General features: G+C 44.6%; 1 protein-coding gene across 8 annotated transcripts in view; it reads left to right on the plus strand.

The window, feature by feature from the left end:
* The window catches only part of BCKDHB (branched chain keto acid dehydrogenase E1 subunit beta), a 295,919-nt gene that overhangs the window by 32,806 nt on the left and 236,596 nt on the right, over positions 1-26,517 (plus strand). For all 8 annotated transcript variants that reach the window (XR_002093308.2, XM_019496838.2, XM_019496836.2 and 5 more), the window contains one exon: positions 26,338-26,471. Coding sequence is in view for 7 of the 8 variants with exons in the window: in XM_019496838.2 (XP_019352383.1) it covers positions 26,338-26,471 (134 nt within the window). In the remaining variant the exon portion in view is untranslated. The remainder of the gene's footprint in view (positions 1-26,337; positions 26,472-26,517) is intronic.

Consider the following 26,517-nt stretch of genomic DNA (forward strand, 5'->3'; position numbering starts at 1 on the left):
GCAAGTATTCAGCATCCCTCTGCTTCAATATGGTGCTGGGTACACTTTAAAGCTTGGTCAATGAGCTTTAGTTAAAGTGCCCCTATGACCATTTTGAAGCGTGGGACACTGTAAACATTTTAATAAGAGTGGCTCCTGAGAGCTGCTCTAATTTAAAGTGCCCCCTATCCCATGTAACATGTAAAGACTCCCTATGATTCTGGGAAGAAACTAACATCCTAATTTTGGAATAACCTAAATTTAGTTGTTTTTCTTCAGAATTTCCTTTGTAGACAATAGAGGATCCCTTCCATGCTGGTTTTAATCCCCTCGTCCTCCACCCCTACACAGAATTACTTGTGCATGAAGCAGAAAGATATGTAGTCACTGAACTGAAGCTGAAATGGTTAACACTAGCTGATGGTCTGCAGCTAACTTTAGGGCTATCCTACATATGATTTCAATATATATTTCGAGGAAAGAGGAGAGTTGGTAGCAAGTAAGAGATTGTTATGTAGAAAAGTTGGAGGGTCCAGGTAGTTTCATATTTTGAGGATCCATGTTGGGGAATGTGTGGGAGTACTTGCTAAAATCTGTAATAACTAGAGGTGCACTGATACATCGGTCCGATGTCAGATTGGTACCGATATAAAGAAAATTGTCTATATTGGATATCAGCCCAATGGTACCAATAATTTGGCTGATAAATGCCTGTGCTGTGCGCAGCTTCAGTACAGCATGGAGCAGAGCCAGCAGCATGGAAGGGGAGGGGAGAGGGAAAGGGCGTGGGGAGTGGGGCAGATCAATGGCCCCCACAGAGAGGGAGGGGACAGAGGCAGCCCCCTCCCAGCACCACCAGAGCCCACTCTGAGCCCAGCCCCTGGCAAGAAAAGCCCCACACAGTGCTGGCTCCAGCTCCACCCTGCAGCTGCAGCCCCCCCTGTGCCACACAGATCCGGGGGCATGCTCCCTCTGCCCCTGCTCCTGCCCTCCTGGAGTGCAAGCACTGGGATGTGACATGATGGCAGCTGTATTGGATATCAGATTGATATCAGCCAATATGCCTCCTTAAATATCAGCTATTGGTATCGGCCCCCAAAATCTCTATCTGTGCACCTCTAGTAATAACAGCTGTTCTGTTTTCTTTATAGTTGTTAGATCTGACATTACTTATGCACAAAGGCAGGGCCATCTTTTTTAGGGTGGGGGTGAGGAGAGACCTGGTTCCCTTTTTCAAATCTGAAAAATGGAACTAGTTTAATTTTGTGAATCCTTGAGAGCGGAAACTGGAAATCAGCTCGATGCAAAACGTGCAAGTGCATTAATGTGAGAGGCAAGGATTTTTTGAACATATTAATTTCACTTAAAGGGTCTTTGCATAGCTCTAGAAAAAAATAGAAGATGCTGCCAGATTTTCATATTGTCAATATATCTGAGGACTGAGATGACATCAGACCAGGGCAGTAACTTATAAACTGTGACTACCTACATCTCGTGCTAGTAGGTTTAGTAGATATTAGGGGTGTGCAAAACAGGCCATATTTGATTTGGATTTGGCCCAAATTGGGGACAGTGATTTGATTCGTTGATTTGGATCACTGTCCCCAATTCGATTTGGCCAAATCTGAAGATTTGATGCAGATTCAGAGAATTGGCAATTCAGCCATAGACACAGCTTTAAATGTTTTTTCTACATACCTCAAGGTACCAGGCATGGGTCATGAATGCTGTGATGCTTGGGTGGATGGAGCATCCCACAGGAGTGCGGCCCCCTCCCCCCTACCCATGTGCTTGGCAGCGAACCCAGAAGTGGACCAGAAGTATTTTCTGTCCACTTCTGTGTCTCCCAGGGAGTGTGAGGGGGGGATCCCCTGCCCCCCTTGGCTCAGCGATCGGCCAAGGAGTGACCCCAGGTGCTCCCCCAGACCCAGGAGGCACCAACTGCTGAGGTGGGAGGGCATGGGGGCTCCCTGGCAGACCTGGAAGTGGACTGTACCCCCATCGGACTTCAAATAGGTGGTCACGGGCAGCCTTCGAGCATTCTCCCGGCCCTATCCGACGCGTGTGTCCCTGGAACTTAGGCATCGGGTAACGCTCCACCCTGAGGGGAGCCCTGACAGTTGCCTGCCATGGGTCGACTCTATGTGTTCCTAGAGTGGGGTTCCTCCTGGGGTTTCTCGCTACCCCTGGTATCCCTCACTGGAGGTGTTCTTGGGGCTCCACCTCCCCTACACCCCAACCAAGCGCTAACCTTCCAGGCTGCTGGATGATGGGTCTTCGGCTTGCTCCCCAGCTTGGCTACTCCCAACAATCAGGGGGTGTACAATTATCTCCGCTTTTGCTCTCACCCCTCCTCTGAGGCTGTTGCCCAAACTGGCCTCGATCTTTCTCTGTGGCCCTGGACCCATGGAGGGTCTTTCTGGGTGGGGCACCCTCCATGTGCCGTCCAAGGTAGGACAGGTCAAGAACAAAAAAACCAAAACAAAACCAACCCCCCCGCCCCCCCAAACTCATGGCTCTGCTGTCTTAGACAGTCTCTGGTCCCCCAACATCATCCCTCTCTTTCTTGGCTGTCCTGCCGGTCTATGTGGTGGGCCTCACCAGTGTGGGGTGAGCCTCTTTTAAGGGATCTCCATTTCACCCCTGCTGGGGCTGTTGGCTTCCCTGGAACGTTGGCTGGGGAGCACCTTTGCCCCTCAGCGTCCTAGTCACTTCTGCTGCCATTTCCCTGCCCTGGCTTTTAAATCCGCCGGGCAGCGGTTTTTTATGATGTCATCTGCCAGTGTCGCCACCAGCCAGCAATAAACGTGGCTGATGAACCGCGCCAGTGGTTCTCCTCGGTGTGGCCCACTCTTCCCTGTGGGAGGTAAGTGTTTCTTCTTTTCAGGGCTCCTTTCCCTGGGACAGACTGAAAGTGCCTCTGGTCTACTTCCGGGTCTGCTGCCAAGCATGCTGGGAACCTCCCCCCCAGTGCTCCTGTGGGATGCTCCATCTGTCCCAGCATTTTGGCATTCATGAGGTGCTTGGTACCTTGAGGTATGTAGCAAAAACATTTTAAGCTGTGTCTATGTCCGAATCTCTGAATCTTTCTGAATCTCTCCGAATCAATTCGCAGGGTTCTGATTTGATTTGGAGAGATTAAAGAGTTTCCTGATTCAATTCAGATTCAGAGATTTGGCCACCAAATCTCCGCCGAATTGAATCAGGGACCGAAGCTTTGCATAGCCCTAGTAGATATACTGAAGGGTTATACTGGTGTTTAAGGTAGCCTTTAGAAGCTAGTGAAAGTTTTATCTTCAACCAGTTCTTTCGGTCACCAGCCAGCATACTAAAATACACACTGCATTAGACTTGGAGTCATAGCTGGATATTTGTTAGCAGCACAAGAGAGCCTGAGACAGAGCGTATCCTTATTTGGTGTTTTGATCCAAATTAAAGTGAATGTAAGTTGAACAGTTTGTAGACATGGTATAAAATCTGAGACCTTTATGTAAAGTAGGGAAATTTGAACTAAATATAGAAGAGGTAAGAGGTTATTTTGGAGTGCAGAATATTCCTTCAAATCTTGAACTGGATCCTGAATTTATAAATTTGCTCAGTTAATTCTTTCTACAACTATGCTTTATGAAAATTTGTGTGGTTGCCTTGACTAACTTCTGGGAAGGTGCTTTCTAACTCATCTACAAAAATTATGGCCAGTATTTTTCAATTAATTTATTAGGGTATGGGTTTGGTCACAGTTTGTTTTTTTTTCTTTCAAGCATTTATAATCCTGAGATAAAGTAGTGGGAAGATTCTCTGTACTTACTTTCTCAAAAAGCTGCCTTAAATAGGGTTACCATACATCTGGGTTTTCCTGGACATGTCCTCTTTTTAGGTCCTCCCATCTCTGTCCAGGTGTTTTTTTTTATTTTTAAATGTCAACAAATGTCTGGGATTTTGCTCTGCTCAGCATCAAAGTTCTCCCTAGCACTTTCTGGCTTGCCCTAGCAAGGAGCTGTTTGGGGCTTGGGAAAGTGCGGGGAGGGGGATTGGAGGCAGGGGCATCACGTGAGTCTGCATGTGAACATTCACATGGCTTGCATGCAGCCAGGCAGGGGGTGGGACAACCCCAGCAGCTGAATTCAGGTAAGTGTATGGGGTCAGGGGTCAGAGGGCTTGTGGACTCTCCAGGGGGCTGTATGCATGTGTGGATGTGAAGTTGTCCATGCCCTGGTGCTGCAGCAGGGCAGGAGAGACGCCTGCTCCTCCAGTGGGGGAAAGGAGGTGGGGGCCCCTTTAGGGGAAGCAGAGAGTTGCATGGCCAGGCCAGTGCCTATGCTCTCAGGGCAGCTGGAAGATTCTGCAGGGCTGGGGGGAGCAGGGGGTGAGGGGTCAGGAGTGAGGGGCACTGGCATGGCTGGGAGAGCTGTGGCTTGGGAGTGAGGGGCACTGGGGGGGTGGGGATGAGGACTGTGGGTTGGGAGCACGGGGCACAGGCAGTGCTAGGGGGCTGTGGGTCGGGAGTGAAGGGTATTAGCAGGGATGGGGGGTACTGTGGGTTGGGAGTGAGGGGCAACAGCAGGGCTGGGTGGGGGCTGTGGCTTGGGAGTGAGGGGCAGGGCATGGGCATATCACTGCCCCAATCCTCAATCATATTACACATCCCCACAGCCTGACAGGTGACCTCTTTTTTTTTTGAAACTGGAAATATGGTAACCCTACCTTAAATAAATATATTTAATATATTTCTAATTTGGTCTTGCCTTTTTTCTTTTCTTTTTTTTATTTCTTGTTAAGAGACCAAAGTGAAACAGTTCATCCAGTGGCACATGCTAGTTTTTCTTCTGTTTTGCTCCTTCCTGATGCTGATCCTTAGTGATGCTAATAAGGGTGATTGGGAAATAATGCCCAGGCCTTGCATGGTTAGGTGCAAGTCAGAAGCATCTGAGATTGATTAATCAAAGTGTGTGCTGTTTGCTAAGTACGTGGTTTGCATGTGTCCAGCAAAGTCTGTGATGACTGGAATTTGATCATCCTAGTTTTGTTTCTGGATGGACAGCTTCCTAAAGCATTAGGTAATAGCAGTTTGGCAATATTTTTGGTTTTTTTGCTCTGTTCTTTTTTTTTTTTATGAGTATTTTACAATAGCATCTGTAGCATAATGCTCCCCTTCCCAACAGACAGTAGTACATTTTGTTCTATTTACATCTTAAAATGTACTTGATTATTAACAACTAAAAGATGACGTTATTTGAGATCGGAGAGGGAAAGTACCTTTTTAAATTGTGTACATGTAGATTAAATTGAATTTTACATATTAATTTGTCAATACAGCATGTACCACTCATTAACAGCCTTTTTATAGTTTTGGTGTACATAACCCAATAATGTTTTGGGAGTTGCTAGTTATATATTCCCCACATTGGTGTCTCTTTCCTTTTGAGGAAAAGGATGGAAAGGATTTACCATTTATATTAAAAGATTTACCATTTATATTAAAAGATGTATGAGTCAAAACTCTTCTATTATTGTGATGGTTCTCTGTCTTAAAAGAAGAAAGAAACAAAGATAAAATGGTCTCACATCAAAGATGGCAGAATAGTTTACATATATAAGTTCTGACACTTCAAGGTATCAATGGAGTCTGTGATTTTGTGATTTCTATCTATCATGCCCTGTTAGAGTTGGACAAAAGGGAATTTTTCCAGTTCAAAATGCTTGTTTCAACACCTTCAAAACTGAATGTTTTTTCAGTAGTCTGAGATTTAGGAAGGGGTGAAATTTATTAATAGCTTCTCCCTTCCCACACTTGTTTAGCATATATAATCTCTCTTGTAATACAGTCTTTGCAGGCACGACTGATTAGCACCTTCACTTGGGTATAGCATCCTATTGGTAGACCTTGCCTTTCTGTGATGATCTGCTCATGCTGGAGCAGGAAGCCAAATTCCAAATTTTGTTGGGCTGTTGTTTGTGGATTTTCAAATGAGTTTAAGAATAAAACAAGGATAACAAAATCTTCATCTGGCACGCATTTGGCATGCGTCCTGATTTAGTGTTATTGATGATGATGTTTTTCTTTTAAAATAGTGTGAGATAATGCAGTTGTAGCAGTATCTGGAATTTTCTGTATATGCTGTCACAGTCGTAGAGCAGCCCCTTCCCCTTGCTTTCCCTGCCCAAAGTAAGGCCTCATGCTTTTTACACTCTTGTGGTGAAATGTTTTCTCATTCTTAGGCTTGGTCTGGGTTTACAGTACCTTTTATATCACCTGTACTTATTATGCAGGGTTTGACTTTTGTGGAGCTTTCTTTTTTGCATCTGTGATCTGACAGCAATCTTAAGTCTAAGTATTATTTAATCTTGGCAGTAGGAATGAAGCATTTAGAGAGAGATTTTTACAATGACAAAAGGTCATCATACCTGCGTATCTTATGCAAAGGCTTACCATTCATTGATAGCAGCCTACAAAGGCCTACTTTCTTCAGATGCAGTAGTGGATCCTTTGGTGGACTAACCCTTGTAGAGAGAAAGAGAAAGCATTTGCCCTCTTACAGAAAAGTCACACTACTATCAAATTAAAGCGTCATAAATTGAAAATAAAACTAAAACTACAGTGGAATTTTAAAAATGAGTAAATTTGAGGGAAATATGCATGTTATCTTTGAGATCTTTTTAAATTGGGGCTTTTTGAAATATTGTGTTTTTGCTTATCATGTGGTTCACAGAGAAGTTATATCACAAATTCAAGTTTCCTTGTAGTTTATATGGATGAGCCAAGGACTAGTAAATCTTAAATGGAGAACAAAAACAGGAAAACCAAGGCCTAAAATGTATAAATATTTAATAAACATTGAACAAAGTTTAAAGAATAGTGGTGAACTTAATGAAAATTCATGAACAACATTGCTTTTATAGGCATGAAACATTTGCAAACAAGAATGTGGAAAATACTAAATAATGTATTCTTATTTTATTGCATATTGGTTTTAAGCAAACCTATAAGTAATTTTTCTTTTCTAAATTACTGGTAAGACTGACGTCATCAATTAAAATAGAAGACTTTGACTGTATCTGAGAATGAACCTCAGTAATCTTGTCTACTCCCTGAAAGAATTGGGCAGGGGAAAAGATAGAAGAACAACCTTTGCCCTTTTCAGTACCCTCAGATGAGCTCCATCTGAGGGTACTGAAGGTACTGGCTGACGTCATTGCACAGCAACTGGCAGGAATATTTGAACACTCGTGGCGCACAGGCCAGGTCCCAGAGGACTGGAAAAGGGCCAATGTGGTCCCCATTTTCAAGAAGGGGAGGAAGGAGGACCCAGGCAACTATAGGCCAGTCAATCTCACCTCCATCCTAGGCAAAGTCTTCGAAAAAATTATCAAGGCTCACATTTGCGAGAGCCCGGCAGGACAAATTATGCTGAGGGGAGACCAGCACGGGTTCGTAGCAGGTAGATCACGCCTGAGTAATCTAGTCTCTTTTTATGACCAGGTTACAAAACACCTGGATGCTGGAGTAGGGGTTGATGTCATTTACTTAGACTTCAGGAAGGCCTTCAATATGGTATCCCACACCATACTGGTAAACAAGTTAAGAGGCTGTGACTTAGATGACTACACAGTCCGGTGGGTGGCGAATTGGTTAGAGGGTCGCACCCCGAGAGTCGTAGTGGATGGGTCGGTATTGACCTGGAAGGGTGTGGGCAGTGGGGTCCCGCACAGCTCGGTCCTTGGACCTATACTCTTCAATATCTTCATCAGCGACTTGGACGAGGGAGTGAAGTGTACTTCGTCCAAGTTTGCGGATGATACAAAACTGTGGGGAGAAGTGGACACGCCGGAGGGCAGGGAACAGCTGCAAGCAGACCTGGACAGGTTGGACATATGGGAACAAAACAACAGAATGCAATTCAACAAGGAGAAATGCAAAGTGCTGCACCTAGGAAGGAAAAATGTCCAGCACACCTACTGCCTAGAGAATGACCTGCTTGGTGGAACGGAAGCGGAAAGGTATCTTGGAGTCCTAGTGGACTCCAAGATGAACATGAGTCGGCAGTGTGATGAAGCCATCAGAAAAGCTAATGGCACTTTATCGTGCATCAGCAGATGCATGACGAACAGATCCAAGGAGGTGATACTTCCCCTCTATCGGGCACTGGTCAGACCGCAGTTGGAATACTACATGCAGTTTTGGGCACCACACTTCAAGAGGGATGTGGATAACCTAGAGAGGGTCCAGAGAAGGGCCACTCGTATGGTTAAGGGCTTGCAGGCCAAGCCCTATGAGGAGAGACTGGGGCACCTGGACCTCTTCAGCCTCCGCAAGGGAAGGTTGAGAGGCGACCTTGTGGCTGCCTATAAGTTCATCACAGGGGCACAGAAGGGAATTGGTGAGGTTTTATTCACCAAGGCGCCCCCGGGGGTTACAAGAAATAATGGCCATAAGCTAGCAGAGAGCAGATTTAGACTAGACATTAGGAAGAACTTCTTCACAGTTCGAGTGGCCAAGGTCTGGAACGGGCTCCCAAGGGAGGTGGTGCTCTCCCCTACCCTGGGGGTCTTCAAGAGGAGGTTAGATAACCATCTAGCTGGGGTCATCTGAACCCAGCACTCTTTCCTGCCTATGCAGGGGTTCGGATTCGATGATCTATTGACGTCCCTTCTGATCCTAGCATCTATGAACCTATCTGTAGACAGAAAAACAGTTAGGTACATATAAAACTGTAAGAAAACTCTACTCCTCTTTAATAACACAATATCACTTGTTTATCTTTTTAAACAAAGGTACTTGGTTTAAACTTCAAAATGTAAATGCTTTATGATTTAGACATGGACTTTTCTAATTGGATGGGAGGAAACTAATGAAAGTAAAGCTAAAACTTTAGCATTTCAATTTTGTACTTATCCACATTGGAGTGTCTTCAGATTTTATAGATTTCATAGACATTAGGGCTGGAAGGGACCTCGTAAGATCATTGCGTCTAGCCCCCTGCCCAAGGGGCAGGATGTCAACTACGGTCAAAGGATCCCAGCAAGATAAATGTCCAAATGTTTCTTGAAAGTGTCCAGGGTAGGTGCTTGCATCACCTCTGGGGGGGGGTCTGTTTCAGGCCTTGGGGGCTTGGACAGTAAAGAAGTTTTTCCTTATGCAGCCTAAAATGGTCTTGTTCTGGTTCTGTCACTGGACTTCTGTGTAATTGTTAACAATTTTAGCTGCTATTACTGGTCAGTCCTGCTTTTTAAGATTTACTTGCACAATGACAGTGATACTTTCTAGTAGCACAGTACCCTCTAAATTTAGGGCACTGGTTTAGTACTGACTGGAGACAGGTTTAGGGTTACCATATTTCCAGTTTCAAAAAAGAGGACACCTGGGGAGTAACGGGTGGGGCGACTTGGTATGTCCGTGCCCTGCCCCTCGCTCCCAAGCCACAGCCCCCCAGCCCTGCTGCTTGTCCCACACCTGATCTACAGTACCCCGCCCCTCAGACCATGCTGGTGTCCCTCACTCCTGACCTGCAGGCCCCTAGCTTTGTCTGTGCCCTGTGCTCCTGTCCCCCAGCCCTGCTGACCACACAGCTCCCTGCTGCCCCTGAAGAACCCCCTCCACTCCCTTCCCCTGCTAAGGGGCAGGCACCTCGCCTTCTGGAAGGGCAGGCACCTCTCTGCCCTGGTGCTGCTATGGTGCCGGCAGGTAGGCAACTCCCCCTCCCCCCCCCCAAACCCTGGCCTTAACTGCCTGTAGCTGCCAGGGCTTGTAAGCAGATGCACATGTTACCCCTCCCCTGCTCCCCCATCCCCAAGCAGTTCTTTGTTGGGGTAATCCAGGAAGTGCTGGGAAAACAAAGACAGAGCAGAATCCCAGACATTTGCTGATATTTTAGAAAACCACCCAGAAGGAGATGGGAGGGCCCAAAAAGAGGACATGTCCAGGAAAACCTGGATTATGGTAACCCTAGACAGGTTAGTACTGTTAATCTCTGTCAGTCTCTGTAAGCATTGATCAAGGCATTTAGCTTTTGAAATTGGATGAAGTGGGAAGCTCAGATGGCATGACTGCGTTGCTGTGTGTACTGATTGTACCTGATTGTGGGTAACTGCAGTATGAACAAGGAGGTGGGTCTTGCATAAGTAGAAAGGCTCTGGTTGCCAGATCACAGCAGCACAGGGCAACAGGCCAGGAAACAGGCGAGTTAGAGTGGGAGTTCAAGTGGGGAGTTCACTGGGGCGTTTGTCAAGACACTTTCTTCCCCCTTCCTTTACTATAAGTTTGCTGAGTAGAAACAGGTGAAGAAGGAAGAGGATTTTTTTTTCTATGGCATAGCAGCAAAAGAAGGTGCTAGAGGGAAAAGCAACAGGATGACCACAAAATGTTTCAATGCCAATGTCCCTACCAATGTAAGCTCTTGCTTTGCTGTACTTGTGCATGCTATGTCCAGGCATGGCCACTGACCACACCAAGACTTCCACCCAGGTGGGAGAGTGCTTGTGATGAGAGCTGCCTTCTGGTGGAAATTGAGGGAATTGGGTAAGAGGAGGAGGTGGATAGGCCTAGAAACATCAATGAGTGTGAGGCCTTCATTGACTAGATGTACACGGAGACCTCCAGCATCATGAAAGAGGGACAGCCAGAGAAGGCATTGGAAGAGAACGATGACAAAGGTAGTTCAGAATGTGGAAGATGGCAGCACTCCTCCTCCAGATCTATGGCTGTCCATTTGGAGAACAGGTATGAAGCCCTGGAGTGTGCTGGGAATAACTTTTTGATATAGATTGTAGAGAGGCCAATTGGCGGGGTGAGGGGGAAGGAATCTTCTCAACTTTCTACTTGCACACAGGGAGGAATTGGTTGAGAATTTGAAGATGAAAGGTAATTTGGGTGACTGGAAGCATCTACACGAGACATTTACTGCGCAGTTGACTAATTAACTGCACAGTAAACATTGCGCATCTACATGTGGGCCCCTATTAGGCTGGAATAAATTAATTTAAATTTACTTTGCAGCAGGATAGTACTTATAAATACAAGTACTATCCTGCTGTGGATTAAAATACCTTGCAGTAGCACATGTGTACACACTGCCCTACCTGGTTGGGGCATGAGGGTGCTTTAGTGCAGGGGCTGCCTGCTGCCTAACCCTGCACTGAAGCACCCTTGTGCTTCAGCCACCCCCTACACAGCACTTTGAGCTGGGGGGAGCAGTCCAGGCTTTCAGCCTGCCAGCTGGGGCTACTCCAACCCAGCTCAATGTGCTGTGCATGAATAAACTCTGGAACTTATTGCTTCTGGGCACATATTCAAATGGCACATCCAGGAGCAATAAACTCTAGCGCAATAAGCTCTGAAGTTTATTTATGTGCATTAATTGCACATATAAAGAGACCTGTGGCAGGATGCTTAGGGTGCCTGCCACTTTAAGAGGTCAGGCAGCCTGTGAAACAGCCTGCAGGTAGGGCCAGGGCTAATTATGGAGTCACCTAACTCAATAAGCCTGCAGGTGAGGCTAGGCTTGATGGTTGAGTCATCTGACCCAGAAGGAGGGCTGGGTTTGGACAGGATATAAGCCCAGGTCTTGAGCAGAGCTGACAGTAACATCTTGGTAGCTGCTGAGAGAATATTCCCTGAGCAGGATGGCTGCAGCTCCAAAAGGTCAGCATGGAAAATAACATCTAGAGCAGTCTGGAGGTTTGGGAAGGAACTATGGGGGTGGAGGAGGTTTCTGGGGCCCCAGTGTGGGGTTCAGGGTCCCAGGAGAGGGCATACATCAGGGCCTGAGGGAACATCTGTTCACCAAGGCCTCCCAAGGGAGGACAAGAAATAATGGGCACAAGCTAATTGAGGATTGCTTGAGGATAGATATAAGGAAAAACTTCTTTACAAGTAGAGTATCAAAGGATTAGAATAGGCTTCCGTGAGAGGTGGTACAGTTACGCATTCTGACAATCTTCAAAAAGTGTCTTGACTCCCATCTTGCTGGGATCATCTGAACCAGCAGTCTCTCCTGCCCAAGTGTGGGGGGGCTGGACCCATAACAGCTAACTAGTGATCCAAATCCAATGATCTGCAAAGTCCCTAAGAAAGGGGCCGAGTGTGAGACCTGTGGAGGAGCCCGAGAGGTCTGACAGCCAGAGGACTGATCCATGGAATCTCACTGGTCTAGTATTTCTGGTCTGCTTCCAGGACCACCAGGGAGCACATGATGGGGGGGGCCCCGAGCCACACTGACTCAATGATTGGCTGCAGGGGGACCCCAGGTGCCCTCCTTCCCCTCCCCAGCCCCAGGAGGCACCAGTCGCCGAGCTGGAGAGGGGCGGGGGGGGGTCCCCTGGCACACTCCCCGTTGGACCCAGAAGTGGACCGGAAGTGCTTCTGGTCCACTTCCAGGTCCGCTGCTGAGCATGCTGGGAAGCCCCCCGCACTCCTGTGGGACACTCCTTGCACCTCAGCATTGCAGCATTCACTAGCTGCCTGCTACCTAGAGGTATGTAGAAACAACATTTAAAACTGTGTCTATGTCCGAATCGCCAAATTTTTCCGAATCTCTCCAAATCCATTCAGAGGGTTCCGATTCAATTCAGAGAGATTAAAGGGTCCTCTGATTCAATTTGGATTAGGAGATTTGGCCACTGAATTGGGCTGAATCTCCGCTGAATCGAATTAGGCTGAAGCTTTGCACAGTCCCACTGGATACATAACTAATTGGATCACTGTGCTCAGTGAATAGCCATCCATGCCTCAGGTTAGTTGAGACATCAAGTGACGTTCCTTATGGGTCTGCCCTGGTTCTAGTGTTTAAGGGCATTTATACACATACTTTTTTGTCCCGCGATGCGCTGGAGATCTGCCACTTCGGAGGAAACTTGATTATAGATTGATTCATAGATTGCAAGGCTGGAAGGGACCTTGGAAGATCATTGGATCCAGCCCACTGCACCAGGCAGGAAAGACAACTGGGGTCAGGTGACCCTAGCAAGGTGACCATCCAGCCTCTTGAAGATTTCCAAGGTAGGAGGTTGCACCATGTCTGGAGGAAGCTTATTCCACAGTCTGGACACCCTGACTGTAAAGAAGTTTTTCCTAATGTTGAGCTTGAAAACAGTCTTCCAGGAGTTTTTATGGCCATTACTTCTGGTTTTCCCCAAGGGTACCCTGGTGAAAAGTTGTTCACCGAGCCCTTAATGTACACCCCTGATGTAGCGGTAAGCCACTATCAAGTCCCCTCTCAGCCTTCTCTTTTTCAGGCTGAAGAGTCCCAGGTCCCTCAGCCTTTCCTCATATGGCTTGCCATGTAAGTCTCTGATCATATGGGGAGAACATCTGTCCAAACTTGTTTGGACACTTTCTTTAAGAAAGCAGACAAGACTCCTGAGAAGACTCCAACCAAGAGTCCTTCAAAAAGTCCAGCAAAGTCACTTCAAAGAAGTCCTTCCAAATCAACATGATTGCTATTTACGATATAAATACATTAATGTAGCTATATTACTCATCTGTAATTGATCAAGTACAAAATTCTGGGGTATTTTTGGTGAAAATAGGGTATCAGACCTTGGTTCAGGAACCAGTCCCCCATTTATAACATTCTTTCTTATGAGAAAATTGGTTCCGAGTTATAACGTTTCGTGTTAAGACGCAGTTTTCAGGAACCAATTGTGTCGTAAGTCTGAGGACTGCCTGTACTCCAGCTGCAATCTCACCAATGCTGAATAAAGTGGAAGAATCTCTTCCCTAGTTTTGCTGGAGATGCACTGATTGATGCTTGCCAGGGTATTATTTACCCTGTTGGCTACAGCATCACACTGCCAGCTCATGTTCATGCTGTGGCCTGTTATTACCCTCAGGATCTTTTCATTCATGGTACTGGTCAGTTTGGTGTTGCCAAGCCTGTAGGTATGTAGGAGGTTTTTTGTCCCCAGCTGGAATACTTTACATTTCTTGGCATTGAACTTTATTTGATTCTGATCCACCCTATTTGCTAGCCTGTCTAGGTTCACCTGTATCTGCAGCTTATCTTCAAGATTAATCAGGTTTGCTCCACACGCAAGCTGAGGAGAACTGCATTACGCCACATGCAGTTGTATAAGTGGCAAAATGCACATCAGCGTGCCAAAAATGGCGGCGGTGCATTTTTTAACTAAAGCACCTCCAATGTGTTTTTGTTCAAAAGCATGCTGCTGCCATTTTCTCAATGCTGATGTGCATTTCACTTCTTATGAAAGTGTAAGAGTCACCATGCTGGGTGCTTTTCAAAGCACCCAGTGCTGTGGCACTTATATATATAAAAATGCCCTAATATTTTAATGATTTAGAAAATGGGATTGAGTGTATGCCTAGCAAATTGGGGGGCGAGTGAGGGGCACCAGCAGGGCTGGTGGGTGAAGGGGGGTGCTGCAGGGGGCTTTTAATTTTAATAACGGATTTTGGGATTTTTATCATAGAATTTGTGATTTTGTTTTTTTGTTAATCAGTGAAAACCAGGATCCCTGAATAATGTAGCTGTGAGGGTCTAGGAATTATGTGAGAGGCAAGGTTTTTTAGGCTGATATCTCTTGTTGGACCAACTGTATAGTTGGGTGAGGTAGACAAGCATTTGAATGCAAGACCCTCTCATTCTGGACTCTTGCATTTAAAAGCATATCTTACTCTCTCCCAGCTATGAAGTTGGTCCAATAAATGATATCACCATAAAAATTCCTTGCTTCTCATAAAAGCAGGGTAGATAAAAAATTTCCTGGGATGGTTTAGTTTGGTGCAATCTTGGCTTGAGCAGAGTGATGGACTAGGTGACCTTATGAGGTCCCTTCCAGCCCTTCTTTCCTATGAGCCTATAAAGCTTTTCAATGTTTTTATCCTGGAGGGACAAGGGCACGAAGAAAGAAATGTGGATACTGATGTATGTTGCTGTCATACTGATTTCTGTTGCTGTCATATTGCAAGAAAATTTCTGTTTGGGTCAGCCTTGTCTGGTTTAGTCATGCTCTGGTGAGAAACACAATTAAAAATTATATGGTTAATCAGGCACGTTTGTTTTTCCTTGTAACTTTCAAGCTGTTAAGATTTACTTTATTAAACAGGTTTTCCAGCTGTACCTATTCACTTGCTGGACATATACCTAGCCCTATTCACAAGTGATTATAGTAGGGAGAAATTATGTATTTATTTATATCTTTATTTATTTATTTATTTTTTATAGCTTTGTTTGTCATATTGTTTCCTCTGCTAGTTGGAAAAGGGCATAAACCTGTTCAGATGGTTGGAGCTAGGGTGGGTTATAAAGTTAGGCAGGTTAATTGAAATTGACAACAGAATAACGTCTTTCTTGGAGGCTGACGCACATAGCTTCAGATAATGTAGGAATTCTGCCTTCCCCTGTAGTCAGGAGTCAGCCTGAGGAATTTATGTGCTGTTGTTTGGTTGACGCAGGCAGCAGAAAGAGAGATCTTTTAGGAATCATCTCATTTCCATATAAATGAAGAAAGATGAAAAGACAAAGTGTCTATAGTTTTCTAGTCTGCTTGACTTTAAATTTCACTTGTTGAGTAAATAGCTTGCAAAGGGAAATGCAAATTAATAGCTTGTCTCTTCCTAAAATGATTGCCCCATTTTGTGCCTCAAGAAGTGATAAAGAAGCTGTAGTGTTATTACCTTTGAATGTTAGACTAACTATTATATATTAGGCTTCTTAATAATTTTCATGTATAAAATACAAGTGAAAAATTACAGCAGTATGTGTGTCTGGGACTTAGGTTTAAAATCTTTAAGCAGATTTATAGTGGAAATTATTTACTACTTTTTCCTAGTGAAATGACTTTTCTTCATTAAAAAAAAAATATTTATTTGTATTCAGTGTTACTTTTAAAGAAATTATTATTTTTTTTTTAAACAAAACTACAGGTATAATATGTGAGATCAGGACAGTAAGATCAGTTGTGATCCAAGCTGAATTTGTAAGTGGGGGGTGGTACTTTTTGTGACTCTGGACTGTGTGAGTAAAATCTTCAAAGTGCCTAACTTAAATTACGGGTTCCTCTCTGGATTAGATTACCTGCCTGCTCTACATTTGGTTCGCAGATGATGCAAGCCATTCAGTGTTCTTATCTACAGCACTTGGCCCTTTACTTTAAGCTCATGCTTTTAATTCTGGAAATCCTAGGTTTTAATCAAAGGGAAAAACAGAACACTTTCTACATGGAGCGCTTCATTTACCCTCTATGATTCTCTCTCAGAATCATAGAAAATTAGGATTGGAGTCACCTCAAGAGGTTATCAAGTCTAATGCCCTGATAAGGACAAGATCATTCTTGATTAAGCCATCCAAATCAAGTATCTGTCTATGCTGCTCTTAAAATCTTGCAGGGATGGAGATTCTATCACCTTTCAATTTAGCCCATTCCAATGCTTAGCCATTGGCATAGTGAGAAAGTTCTTCTGAATATCCAACCTAAATTTCCCATGCTGAATTTAAGACCATTGCTCCTCCTGTCCACAGGGCCACAAAGAATAGTTTATCACCATCCCGTTTATAATCATCCTTCAGGTTACAACCTTCTGTTCTTCAGACTAAATAGTTATAATTTTTTCTGCTTTTCCTTGTAAATCATATTCTTCAGACCTCTAATATTTTTGACATTTTCTGCTGGATTCTTTCTAATTTGTCCACCTCTTTCTTGAAGTGCAGAGCCTAAAACTGGACATAGGACTCTAGGTGAGGCCTCACTGGTGCTGATTAGAGAAGGAAAATTACTTTCTTTGATTTGCAAGTCACACTTAGCCCAATCTGCTATTGGCCTTTTTTTCTGCAACCAGAGCAAAACGTTGGCTCATTTATTTTATGGTCCCCTTGTCTTTTTCTGTATTACTGAAGCCAGTCATTCCCCAGTCTGTATTTATGCACTTGATTTGTCTGCCCTCCAGTTCTCTTGTTTTCATTGAATTTAATTTGATTAATTTTGAATCAGTTCTCCAGTTTATCAAAGTCATTCTGAATCTTAATCCTGCCCCTCAAAGTGGCAGGAAGGAAATCTTAAAATGTTGAGACACGATGTTGACAAAATATTGCATTTGTCTTGGATTTGCAACAGGGGCAACAAGGGAGGTGTTCTCATACATCCTGACTAGTTACCTTAAGTGCCTGTACACAAATGCACAGAGCTTGGAAAATGAGCAGGAAGAATTGGAAGTTCTTGCACAGTCACAGAACTCTGATGTGATTGGAATAACAGAGACTTAGTGGGAAGCTCACATGACTGGAGCACTGTCATGGATGGGTACAAACTGTTCAGGAAGGACAGGCAAGGGAGAAGAGGAGGAGGAGTTGCACTTTATGTAAAAGAGCCATATGATTGCTCAGCGCTCTAGTATGAAACTGGAGATAGGCCTGTTGAGAGTCTCTGGATTAAGGTTAGAGGGCAGAGCAGCAAGGGTGATGCTGTAGTGGGTGTCTGCTATAAACCTCCAGACTAGGAAGAAGTTGTGGATGAGGCTTTCTTCAAATAGCTAGTGGAAGTTTCCCGATCCCAGGCCCTGGTTCTCATGGGGGACTTCAGTCACCCTGACATCTGCTGGGAGGGCAATACAGCAGTGTAATCCAGGAAGTTTATGGAGAGTGGGGACAACTTCCTGGTGCAAGTGCTGGAGTGGCCAACTAGGGGCCATGCTTTTCTTGCCTGCTGCTTAAAAATGGGGATGAATTGGTGGGGAATGTAGTAGTGCAGGGGTTGTCAACTGGGGGTATGCGTACCTCTGGGGGTACTTGGGAAGGCCCCAGGGGGTATGCAGCAGTGGCACAGAAGGCTGGCCCTCCTCACCCCAGTTATGTTTCTGCAGCATTCGATGCCATTTACACCCTGGCCTCAGCCTAAAGTCCACGCCACACCAGGTGCTCCACTCCACTCCGGCCCAGCCTGGCCCGCTGATGGGGTTGGGGATGGAAAATGGCTTGGGCCCCCATATCTGGATTGGGCGCTCTACGCTCAAAGTCACCCTGGATCATGGAAGGGAACAAAGGAGTCCAGGGGCGTTGGCCCTGTGGGCGAGAGGGAACCAGACATCTGGGGCCCCAGCTAGAAGGCATAATTATCAGTAAATATTATTGGCTACAACAGCCCAAAAAAGCCAATAGACAATGTCATCTCCCTTTTATTGGTGCTGATCTGATAGGCAACTGATATATTGGTACACCTCTGAAGAGAAGTGGACTCTTTTGGAAACCCAGGGAGGAACAAACATGCATTTCTGTCAGATCAGGTGCAGAGATGGAACCAGTTTGAAGATGGCTATAGAAGGAATTGTGGTAGGTGATCATCATTTTAAGATGACCATCAAGGAAATGAAAACACGAAGCACGGCAGATCTCTGGGAGATCCTCTGCTGAACATTTTGAACTTATGGATGAAGAGATGTACTATGGTGATGTCACATTCAAACACAAATAAATGCTTTTTTTCATATTTAATGCATGTTTCCTTACTTCTGGATATTATATATAACAGTGGTTTTCAACCGTTTTTCATTTGCAGACCCCTAAAACAAATTTGAATGGAGGTGTGGACCCCTTTGGAAATTTTAAATGGAGGTGCAGGCCCTTTTGTATTGGAAGCATGGGCATTCATGTACTTTTGACTAATCTTTCATGGACTCCTTAGATATAGTTTGTGGCCAGCCTTCATCACATCTGTGGGAACTGTGGCAATGTGCAGTCAATGCAAGAATCCCAGGGCCGGAAGGATAATGTGCAAGACAGACCTCCCTGGGTTGAGTTTAACGTTCTGGCCCCTACACCCTGGACTGTGTGTCAATATTGCATTAGGAAGTCAGTGATTTTAAGAATAAAAATAAGCTTGGTATTGGGGACTGAGAACCTAGACTCCCTCCTCTCCACAGAACATTTAGACTCACAAAGTCCAGTTTCTCTAGCTAGTTGTCCTTCTAGTCCTGTTGGCTTTATGTGAGACATAGGCAACTAGGTGAATGATTTAGATCTGGCTGAAAACAATATGTTGAGCAGAGGAAATGCTGCCTGGTCACTTGGTGCTACTGGTACTAAATCTTTTCTCAAACAGTCATACAGCCCAGTCTTAAAGTGAGAGAATTTTATGACTATACCCAGGAAAATAGATTGTGAGGCACTGAGGGAGTGCACTGAAAAAGAGCAGGAGTGGTTATGCCTATAGCCTGGTGATTGTAACAGCCCTTGTGGCCTTTTGGAGGCAGAATAGCACAACGCATAAATTGCCTCCAGTCTCTCACATACTCTGTTTTATTAAAATAACCTTGCCATCTGATAAATGACAAGATTGTGTTCTTTCATGTTGCTCTGGCAATACTTTCCTGGCCCAGTGCACTTACTGGTTTATTGATCCTTAGCCTTGTAGAAAGGTCTTCTGACTAATATCCCTGGAAACTGATGTCCTTTATCCACAGAACAGGTATAATATTATTTGTGGCTGTGAAATTTTTGCCCTGTTGCCAACTGTGAATGGTATAAAAGCGATTCCTTCTTAATGCTTTTTCAATCCAGCTGAAGTCCAGCAAAATGACCATTTTTGCTACTCACTTTCTTATACACATTCTAGCATGGAGAATTAATATAAATGAAACTTGCTTTGTAAATCTTCCCCACACTTGGCTTTTCCATTGCATACCATTATTTCTGTCTATTTAGGATATAAGCTCTCAAGGGCAGGAACTATCTTCCTGTGTGTACAGTGCTGAATACTATGTTAGTACTAAAGGTTGATGAATAGAAGTACATAAAAATTTGCCTACTAGGAATGCAATTGAGACATGCCAATTACTTTTAAATCACAAACTGCTATTAGGTAATATTGGCATTTTGCTATTGTGTTGGGTATTGACTACTTTCTGTCATGGTACGTACTAGGACTTATTAACTATAGTTTTTCTCTGATGTGTGTACCAGGCTACAAAAGAACCACATCTTGAAATCATTTTGCTCATGTTATCTTGGGAATCAAAATTAATTCAATGGTGTCAAGTAGTAAAAAGTTATCATATCTCAAAATGATATCATAATTGACCAGATGAAGATCATGTTTGTGTGACTGATTGCTAGACATCCGTCCAACAATCTAGCTTCCTTTAAAATGATTAATCCTTTATAATTATTGTACTAGTTATTGTAATATTTTGCATGTGTGCATTACAAAAAGTATGCTTTTAATTTTATTATTTCTAATATAATCCCCCCCCAAACTTTTAACTGGTAAGAAATTCTTGTGCTCAAGCCTTTTTTCCAAAAAAAGGATACTGAAGCTAAAAGCTCCCTGGCAATGAGTTTTGGAAGAGAAAGCAGCTCAATAGTCAACATATCTGTCATTTAACCCCAAGTATTTGAAAACTGATTTAAAAGAAATGAGTTGTGAGACACAGAAGTAGAATTCATGAAGGTTTAGAGCAAGTAGGTTAAGAAAATAATGCATTAAAAATGGAGAGAGAACTCTTGAGGTATTTGAAAGTTTCCTTTATACTCCATAGCACATAAAAAGTGGAAAGGAGCACATAAAAAGTGGAAACAGGGTGAGATCACTAAAGATGAATATACCTCCTCTGCTTATGCTTGTAGGGAGGCAGTTAGGCGGGCCAAAGCTACCATGGAGCTGAGGATGGCAACCCAAGTAAAAGACAACAAGAAATTGTTTTTTAGATATATTGGGAGTAAAAGGAAGGCCCAGGGAGGAATAGGACCTCTGCTAAATGGGCAGAAACAATTGGTGACAGACAGGGGGGACAAGGCTGAACTCCTCAACGAGTTCTTTGCCTCAGTGTTCCTAAGTGAGGGGCAGGACAAGTCTCTCACTGGGGTTGTAGAGAGGCAGCAGCAAGGCGCCAGACTTCCATACGTAGATCCTGAGGTGGTGCAGAGTCACTTGGAAGAACCGGATGCCTTTAAGTCGGCAGGCGTGGATGAGCTCCATCCGAGGGTGCTGAAGGCACTGGCCAACATCATTGCAGAGCCACTGGCGGGAATATTCGCACGCTCGTGGCGCACGGGCCAAGTCCCAGAGGATTGGAAAAGGGCTAACGTAGTCCCCATTTTCAAGAAGGAGAGGAAGGAGGACCAGGGCAACTATAGGCCAGTCAGTCTCACCTCCATCCTTGGTAAAGTCTTTGAAAAAATTATCAAGGCTCACATTTGTGAGAGCTCGGCAGGGCAAATTATGCTGAGGGGAAACCAGCACGGGTTTGTGGTGGGCAGATCGTGCCTGACCAATCTAGTCTCCTTCTATGACCAGGTTACGAAATGCCTGGACACAAGAGGAGGGGTGGATGTCGTATACTTGGACTTCAGGAAGGCCTTCGATATGGTATCCCACCCCATACTGGTGAACAAGTTAAGAGGCTGTGATGTGGATGACTACACAGTCCGGTGGGTGGCGAATTGGCTAGAGGGTCGTACCCAAAGAGTCGTGGTGGATGGGTCGGTCTCGACCTGGAAGGGTGTGGGCAGTGGGGTCCCGCAGGGCTCGGTCCTTGGACCGATACTCTTTAATGTCTTCATCAGTGACTTGGATGAGGGAGTGAAATGTACTCTGTCCAAGTTTGCAGATGACACAAAGCTATGGGGAGAAGTGGACACGCCGGAGGGCAGGGAACAGCTGCAGGCAGACCTGGATAGGTTGGACAAGTGGGCAGAAAACAACAGGATGCAGTTCAACAAGGAGAAATGCAAAGTGCTGCACCTAGGGAGGAAAAATGTCCAGCATACCTACAGCCTAGGGAATGACCTGCTGGGTGGCACAGAGGTGGAAAGGGATCTTGGAGTCCTAGTGGACTCCAAGATGAACATGAGCCGGCAGTGTGACGAAGCCATCAGAAAAGCCAATGGCACTTTATCGTGCATCAGCAGATGCATGACGAATAGGTCCAAGGAGGTGATACTTCCCCTCTATAGGGCGCTGGTCAGACCGCAGTTGGAGTACTGCATGCAATTCTGGGCGCCACACTTCAAGAAGGATGCGGATAACCTGGAGAGGGTCTAGAGAAGGGCAACTCGTATGGTCAAGGGCCTGCAGACCAAGCCCTATGAGGAGAGACTAGAGAACCTGGACCTTTTCAGCCTCCGCAAGAGAAGGTTGAGAGGCGACCTTGTGGCTGCCTTTAAGTTCGTCACAGGGGCACAGAAGGGAATTGGTGAGTATTTATTCACCAAGGCGCCCCCGGGGGTCACAAGAAACAATGGCCGCAAGCTAGCAGAGAGCAGATTTAGATTGGACATTAGGAAGAACTTCTTCACAGTTCGAGTGGCCAAGGTCTGGAACAGGCTCCCAAGGGAGGTGGTGCTCTCCCCTACCCTGGGGGTCTTCAAGAGGAGGATAGATGAGTATCTAGCTGGGATCATCTAGACCCAGCACTCTTTCCTGCTTATGCAGGGGGTTGGACTCGATGATGTATTGAGGTCCCTTCCGACCCTAACATCTATGAATCTATGAATCCATCTTTTGTGCAACACTATAAAACCACTAAAAGTACAGTAAACCTTCATTATAACACCCCCCCACCATAAGACCAGGGGAAAATTAATTAAAAAGTGTGTCTCTGATATAATAGAGTTCAGGTGCAGATCCAGGATTTGGCAAAGGGAAGTGTGAGAGCAGCCACCCATGCTGCTGGGGTGGCTGCATCCCCTGATCCCAGCAGCCTCCTTTTCAACCCACTGGTATGGACAGACTGCACCATGGGAACTTCTGGGGATTTTTTTAAAGTCCCCCACACAGGTAAGAATCTTCCCGTTTTCCCTGTGCACAAAGGCATGTACCTCTCCCCTCCCTTCCCCCATTCCCTGCCTGCCACTGCTGTCCCAGGGGTTGGGAGAGCTTCAGGGCCATTCCTACCTGCTCCAGTCAGGATGCCTGGGGCCTGGGCTCAGTGACAGCAGCAGCAGAAGTAATGGACAGGTAGGTGGACTCCTCCACCCTGCCCAGTACCTTAGGAGCAGATAGGCAGGAGTCTCCCTTACCCCACATCACAGCTGTTGCTGCTGCTGGCAGAGCTCCAGCTGAGCCTAGCCCCTATGCAACCTGATTGGAGCACGCAGGAGCAGCTTTGAAGTTTTCTCTACATGAGGGACAGCAAGGAAAGCAGCAATGGTGAACTGGGGAAGGGGAGGGGACGTGCAGAGTGACCCCTTTGAGCATGGAGGGGAATTGGGGGATTCTTACCTGCTTTGGGGCCTTTAAAGAAGTCCCCAGAGGCTCCTGTGGCACAGTCCAGTCCAAAAGGGGAGGGATGTAGCTAGCCTCTGCACCCTCTGTGGATCTGCCCTGGTAGGTTTAGTCAGTTTGCTGCATCATAATAAGAAAATTGTTTCATACCGGCACGTCTACACAAGATGTTTGCTGCAGAGTAGACTAATTAGCTCCACAGTAAACATCCTGACATCTACACATTAGGCTGCAGGAAACTAATAAATTGCACAGTAGGGTAGTACTTGTAAATGCAAGTACTATCCTGCTGCATAGTTTTTAGTCTGTAGCACTACATGTTTAGACACTGATGCAGCTGCCTAGAGCACAAGTGTGCTTCAGTACAGGGGATGCCTGCCAGTTAGCCCCACAGTGGAGCACCCTCATGCCCCAGCCAACCCCTCTGCTGCACAATGAGCTGGGTCAGAGCATCCCCAGGCTGGCAGGCTGACCCCCTAGATCCTCTGCTAGCTGGGGCTGCTCTGACCTGGCTCAACATATTGCAGTCCTGGTCACATGTAAATGCAGTGCCTGGGAGCAATAAATTCCAGCACAATAAGTGCCAGAGTTTACTGCTCTGCATTAATATGCATGTGTAGATGTGCACACTGTTGAGAACTGTTAAAAGCCAAAAGGTTTTATAAGCAGGGTTCTTTATAATGGGGATGTACTGTATCCTGAAAGTTGTGGGTAGCCCAGCTCATTGGTAATAACATGGGGACCCTGATTGTCAGTAACCAAATGTTAAGACCGGATGGCAGTTAAGTATCAGTAATAAATGTGCACTTTAGTCATGTTCCTAGAGGGAGTTTTGTTTGTCACTGTTTAGGGCCAATAGTATGTTCAGCTTTATGCTTGATTCTGGGTGGAGTTGACTCAATTTGCATATTCTGCACCTTTGAAGATCAAACTTTAAGTACCTAAGAGTAAAGTAATTTCAAAATACTAGATCTCAAAAGAATGCATCTGTTTTTTTTAAATACTATTTATGGCAATGCATTCTTTACATCTCATTACATAAATTGTTTTTTTCCTTTATAATTGAAATAACTTAAAATCGTCATGCATTAATACTTAACAGGATAGTAATAGCACCTATCATATTTACTAACACTGGGCCTTGGTGTCATGATATAACACTGAATCATTCTGGAAGCTTAATGGGTAACAATAAATGGGAGGGGGCTATGGGGCATGTCCATAATTTTATGTCTATAACTCTCCTTGAGCTAGTAATTCTGAATGCTTTCAGGTATAAAATTAGTTTGGAAATCCTTGCTGAGAACTGTATTACATGAAGTAATTGGTTTCAGCCATTTTCAAAACAGCAAGTAGATGACAAGCCAGAGAACTACATGACAACAATGCTGTTCTGCCCGAGTTATTATAGTCTGGTTATACATTTAGGGAAAATTATTTTTGTTTTCAGCCCATTTGGATACTTTTAAAGCTTTTGTTTTTTTTCCTTTATTGGAAGTAGATAGCTTGGCATTCTGTTCCACAGAAATGCTCATGAATAAATTAAAAAGATTTTTCTTGAAACTGATGTTCATTGGATTTCTAATGTGCTACCATCTGATTAGGTGGCTGATTGACTATTGAATTATTTAGTTCATGAAAGTTATTTCTAACAGCTAGGGTTTCTTTGTTTTTTTAACTTTTCTGTAAGTTTAATCAGCAGCTCTCGGCAGAGGTGCTAAACCTTTGTCAGCTGATGAGTCAGTCAGCATAAGAATTGAATTACAATGTGAAATTTTATTTTTGCAAAGCTTTTACAATTGAGCATAGAAGGGAGATAAAGAAGAGGGTAGTGGCTTTTTGGATCAGTTAGGGAAGTTCTGTTTATTGCATAGAAGTAATGTGCAGTACTGTGAAAATACAGTTGTGATTGCTTCCCTGCCCCATGTGTTACCTGGAGGGCACCATGCTGGGATAGTCCCAGGCAAGGTACAGACAGTCAAAAAGCCTCAGGCTGAATCGATTCAGTCTTTGCAGGTTAGTCTAAACTGCAAAGTTTAAATTGAAACAGAAGTGAACAGACATTTACCTTTGATTCAGGAAATGCAGCCACATGCCTGCGGGGGCTCTCACCAGAAGCTGGGGGGCACTAGAGCACAGATCTCTGACTGTATGCTTACTTCCTCTTCCTGCTGCCCCCAAGGTCTCTGGGATTTACAGTCCAAAATTAAAGCAGCAGGACTCTTCAGGTGTGCTCATCACTTCCTCTTCCTGCTTCCAGGTACCTCTGGGATGTGTAGTCCACAGTTGTAGCCAGCCAGCAATAGGTTGGAGTAGGGAAAGGGGTGAGCTTCTGTTCTGTTACAGGTTTAAACCAGTTTCTGATCACTTAAATTGGTTTATGCGTAACTTCTGTCCCAAGACCCCAAATTATGCTTGCTTGAAGTTGATGAAGTGGAGAATGAGGAACTAATGGCAGGTTTTAAAAAGGGAAGATATGAACAGAACTATGAGCAAAAATGACTATTGATATATTTTTTGCATGTATGCTAAAGATCCAAAGTTTATTATGGGGTGTTTTGTGGCTGCAGTATAGGGGAGGATTAGAGAGGATGTTCTTCTGGAGCTTTTGGGCATATACTTAGTATATGATTATCAGGATTCATGGAGGACTGAGTTTAATAAACTGGCTAATCCCTTTCAGTTCTGTGATTCCTGTTATGCTCTGGGTATTTTTTTACTTGACACTTCAGGAATTAGAAAATGCTCTCTCTTCTCTCCCCTCTCCCCCACCTTTTTTCTCTCTTCAGTCTTTTTCTTTAACGGACAATCTGGCTTGTCTTAGCATGTAAGGGAGGGTGTTTTTGCAGTTAGAACAAAAAACTGGAAATAATGTGTTCTGGTTTCTATACCTGGATCTTTCACTGTGAGCTTGGGCAGGTTATTTTAGCTCTTGCTTCCCCCCTACCCCCTTCTTAAAAAACCCCACCATAGAACAAAGACAGTTATACTCCTGTGCATCACAAATATATTTTTCAAATTTAATTAACTTTTCCTAATTTATATTTTTATTTGTATATAGAAATCGCCCACAGAATTATATATGCACAAATGTATGAGATTTAATGAGGTGCATCTTTTTGGGCACAGAAAAGTAAAATGTGTTTCTATTTACAGTTTAATGTATTAAAAGCTCTCCTTGTTTTTTAGGTAAAGACAGAGTTTTCAATACACCATTGTGTGAACAAGGAATAGTTGGATTTGGTATTGGAGTTGCAGTTACTGGTGCTACAGCCATTGCAGAAATCCAGTTTGCCGACTACATTTTTCCAGCATTTGATCAGGTTAGTTCAGATGGTTTTAGAGAAGTTAAGGGACCCAAACAATGTA

The sequence above is a fragment of the Alligator mississippiensis genome, chromosome 1 (assembly GCF_030867095.1).
Source record: "Alligator mississippiensis isolate rAllMis1 chromosome 1, rAllMis1, whole genome shotgun sequence".
In the NCBI taxonomy this organism is placed as follows: Eukaryota; Metazoa; Chordata; order Crocodylia; family Alligatoridae; genus Alligator; species Alligator mississippiensis.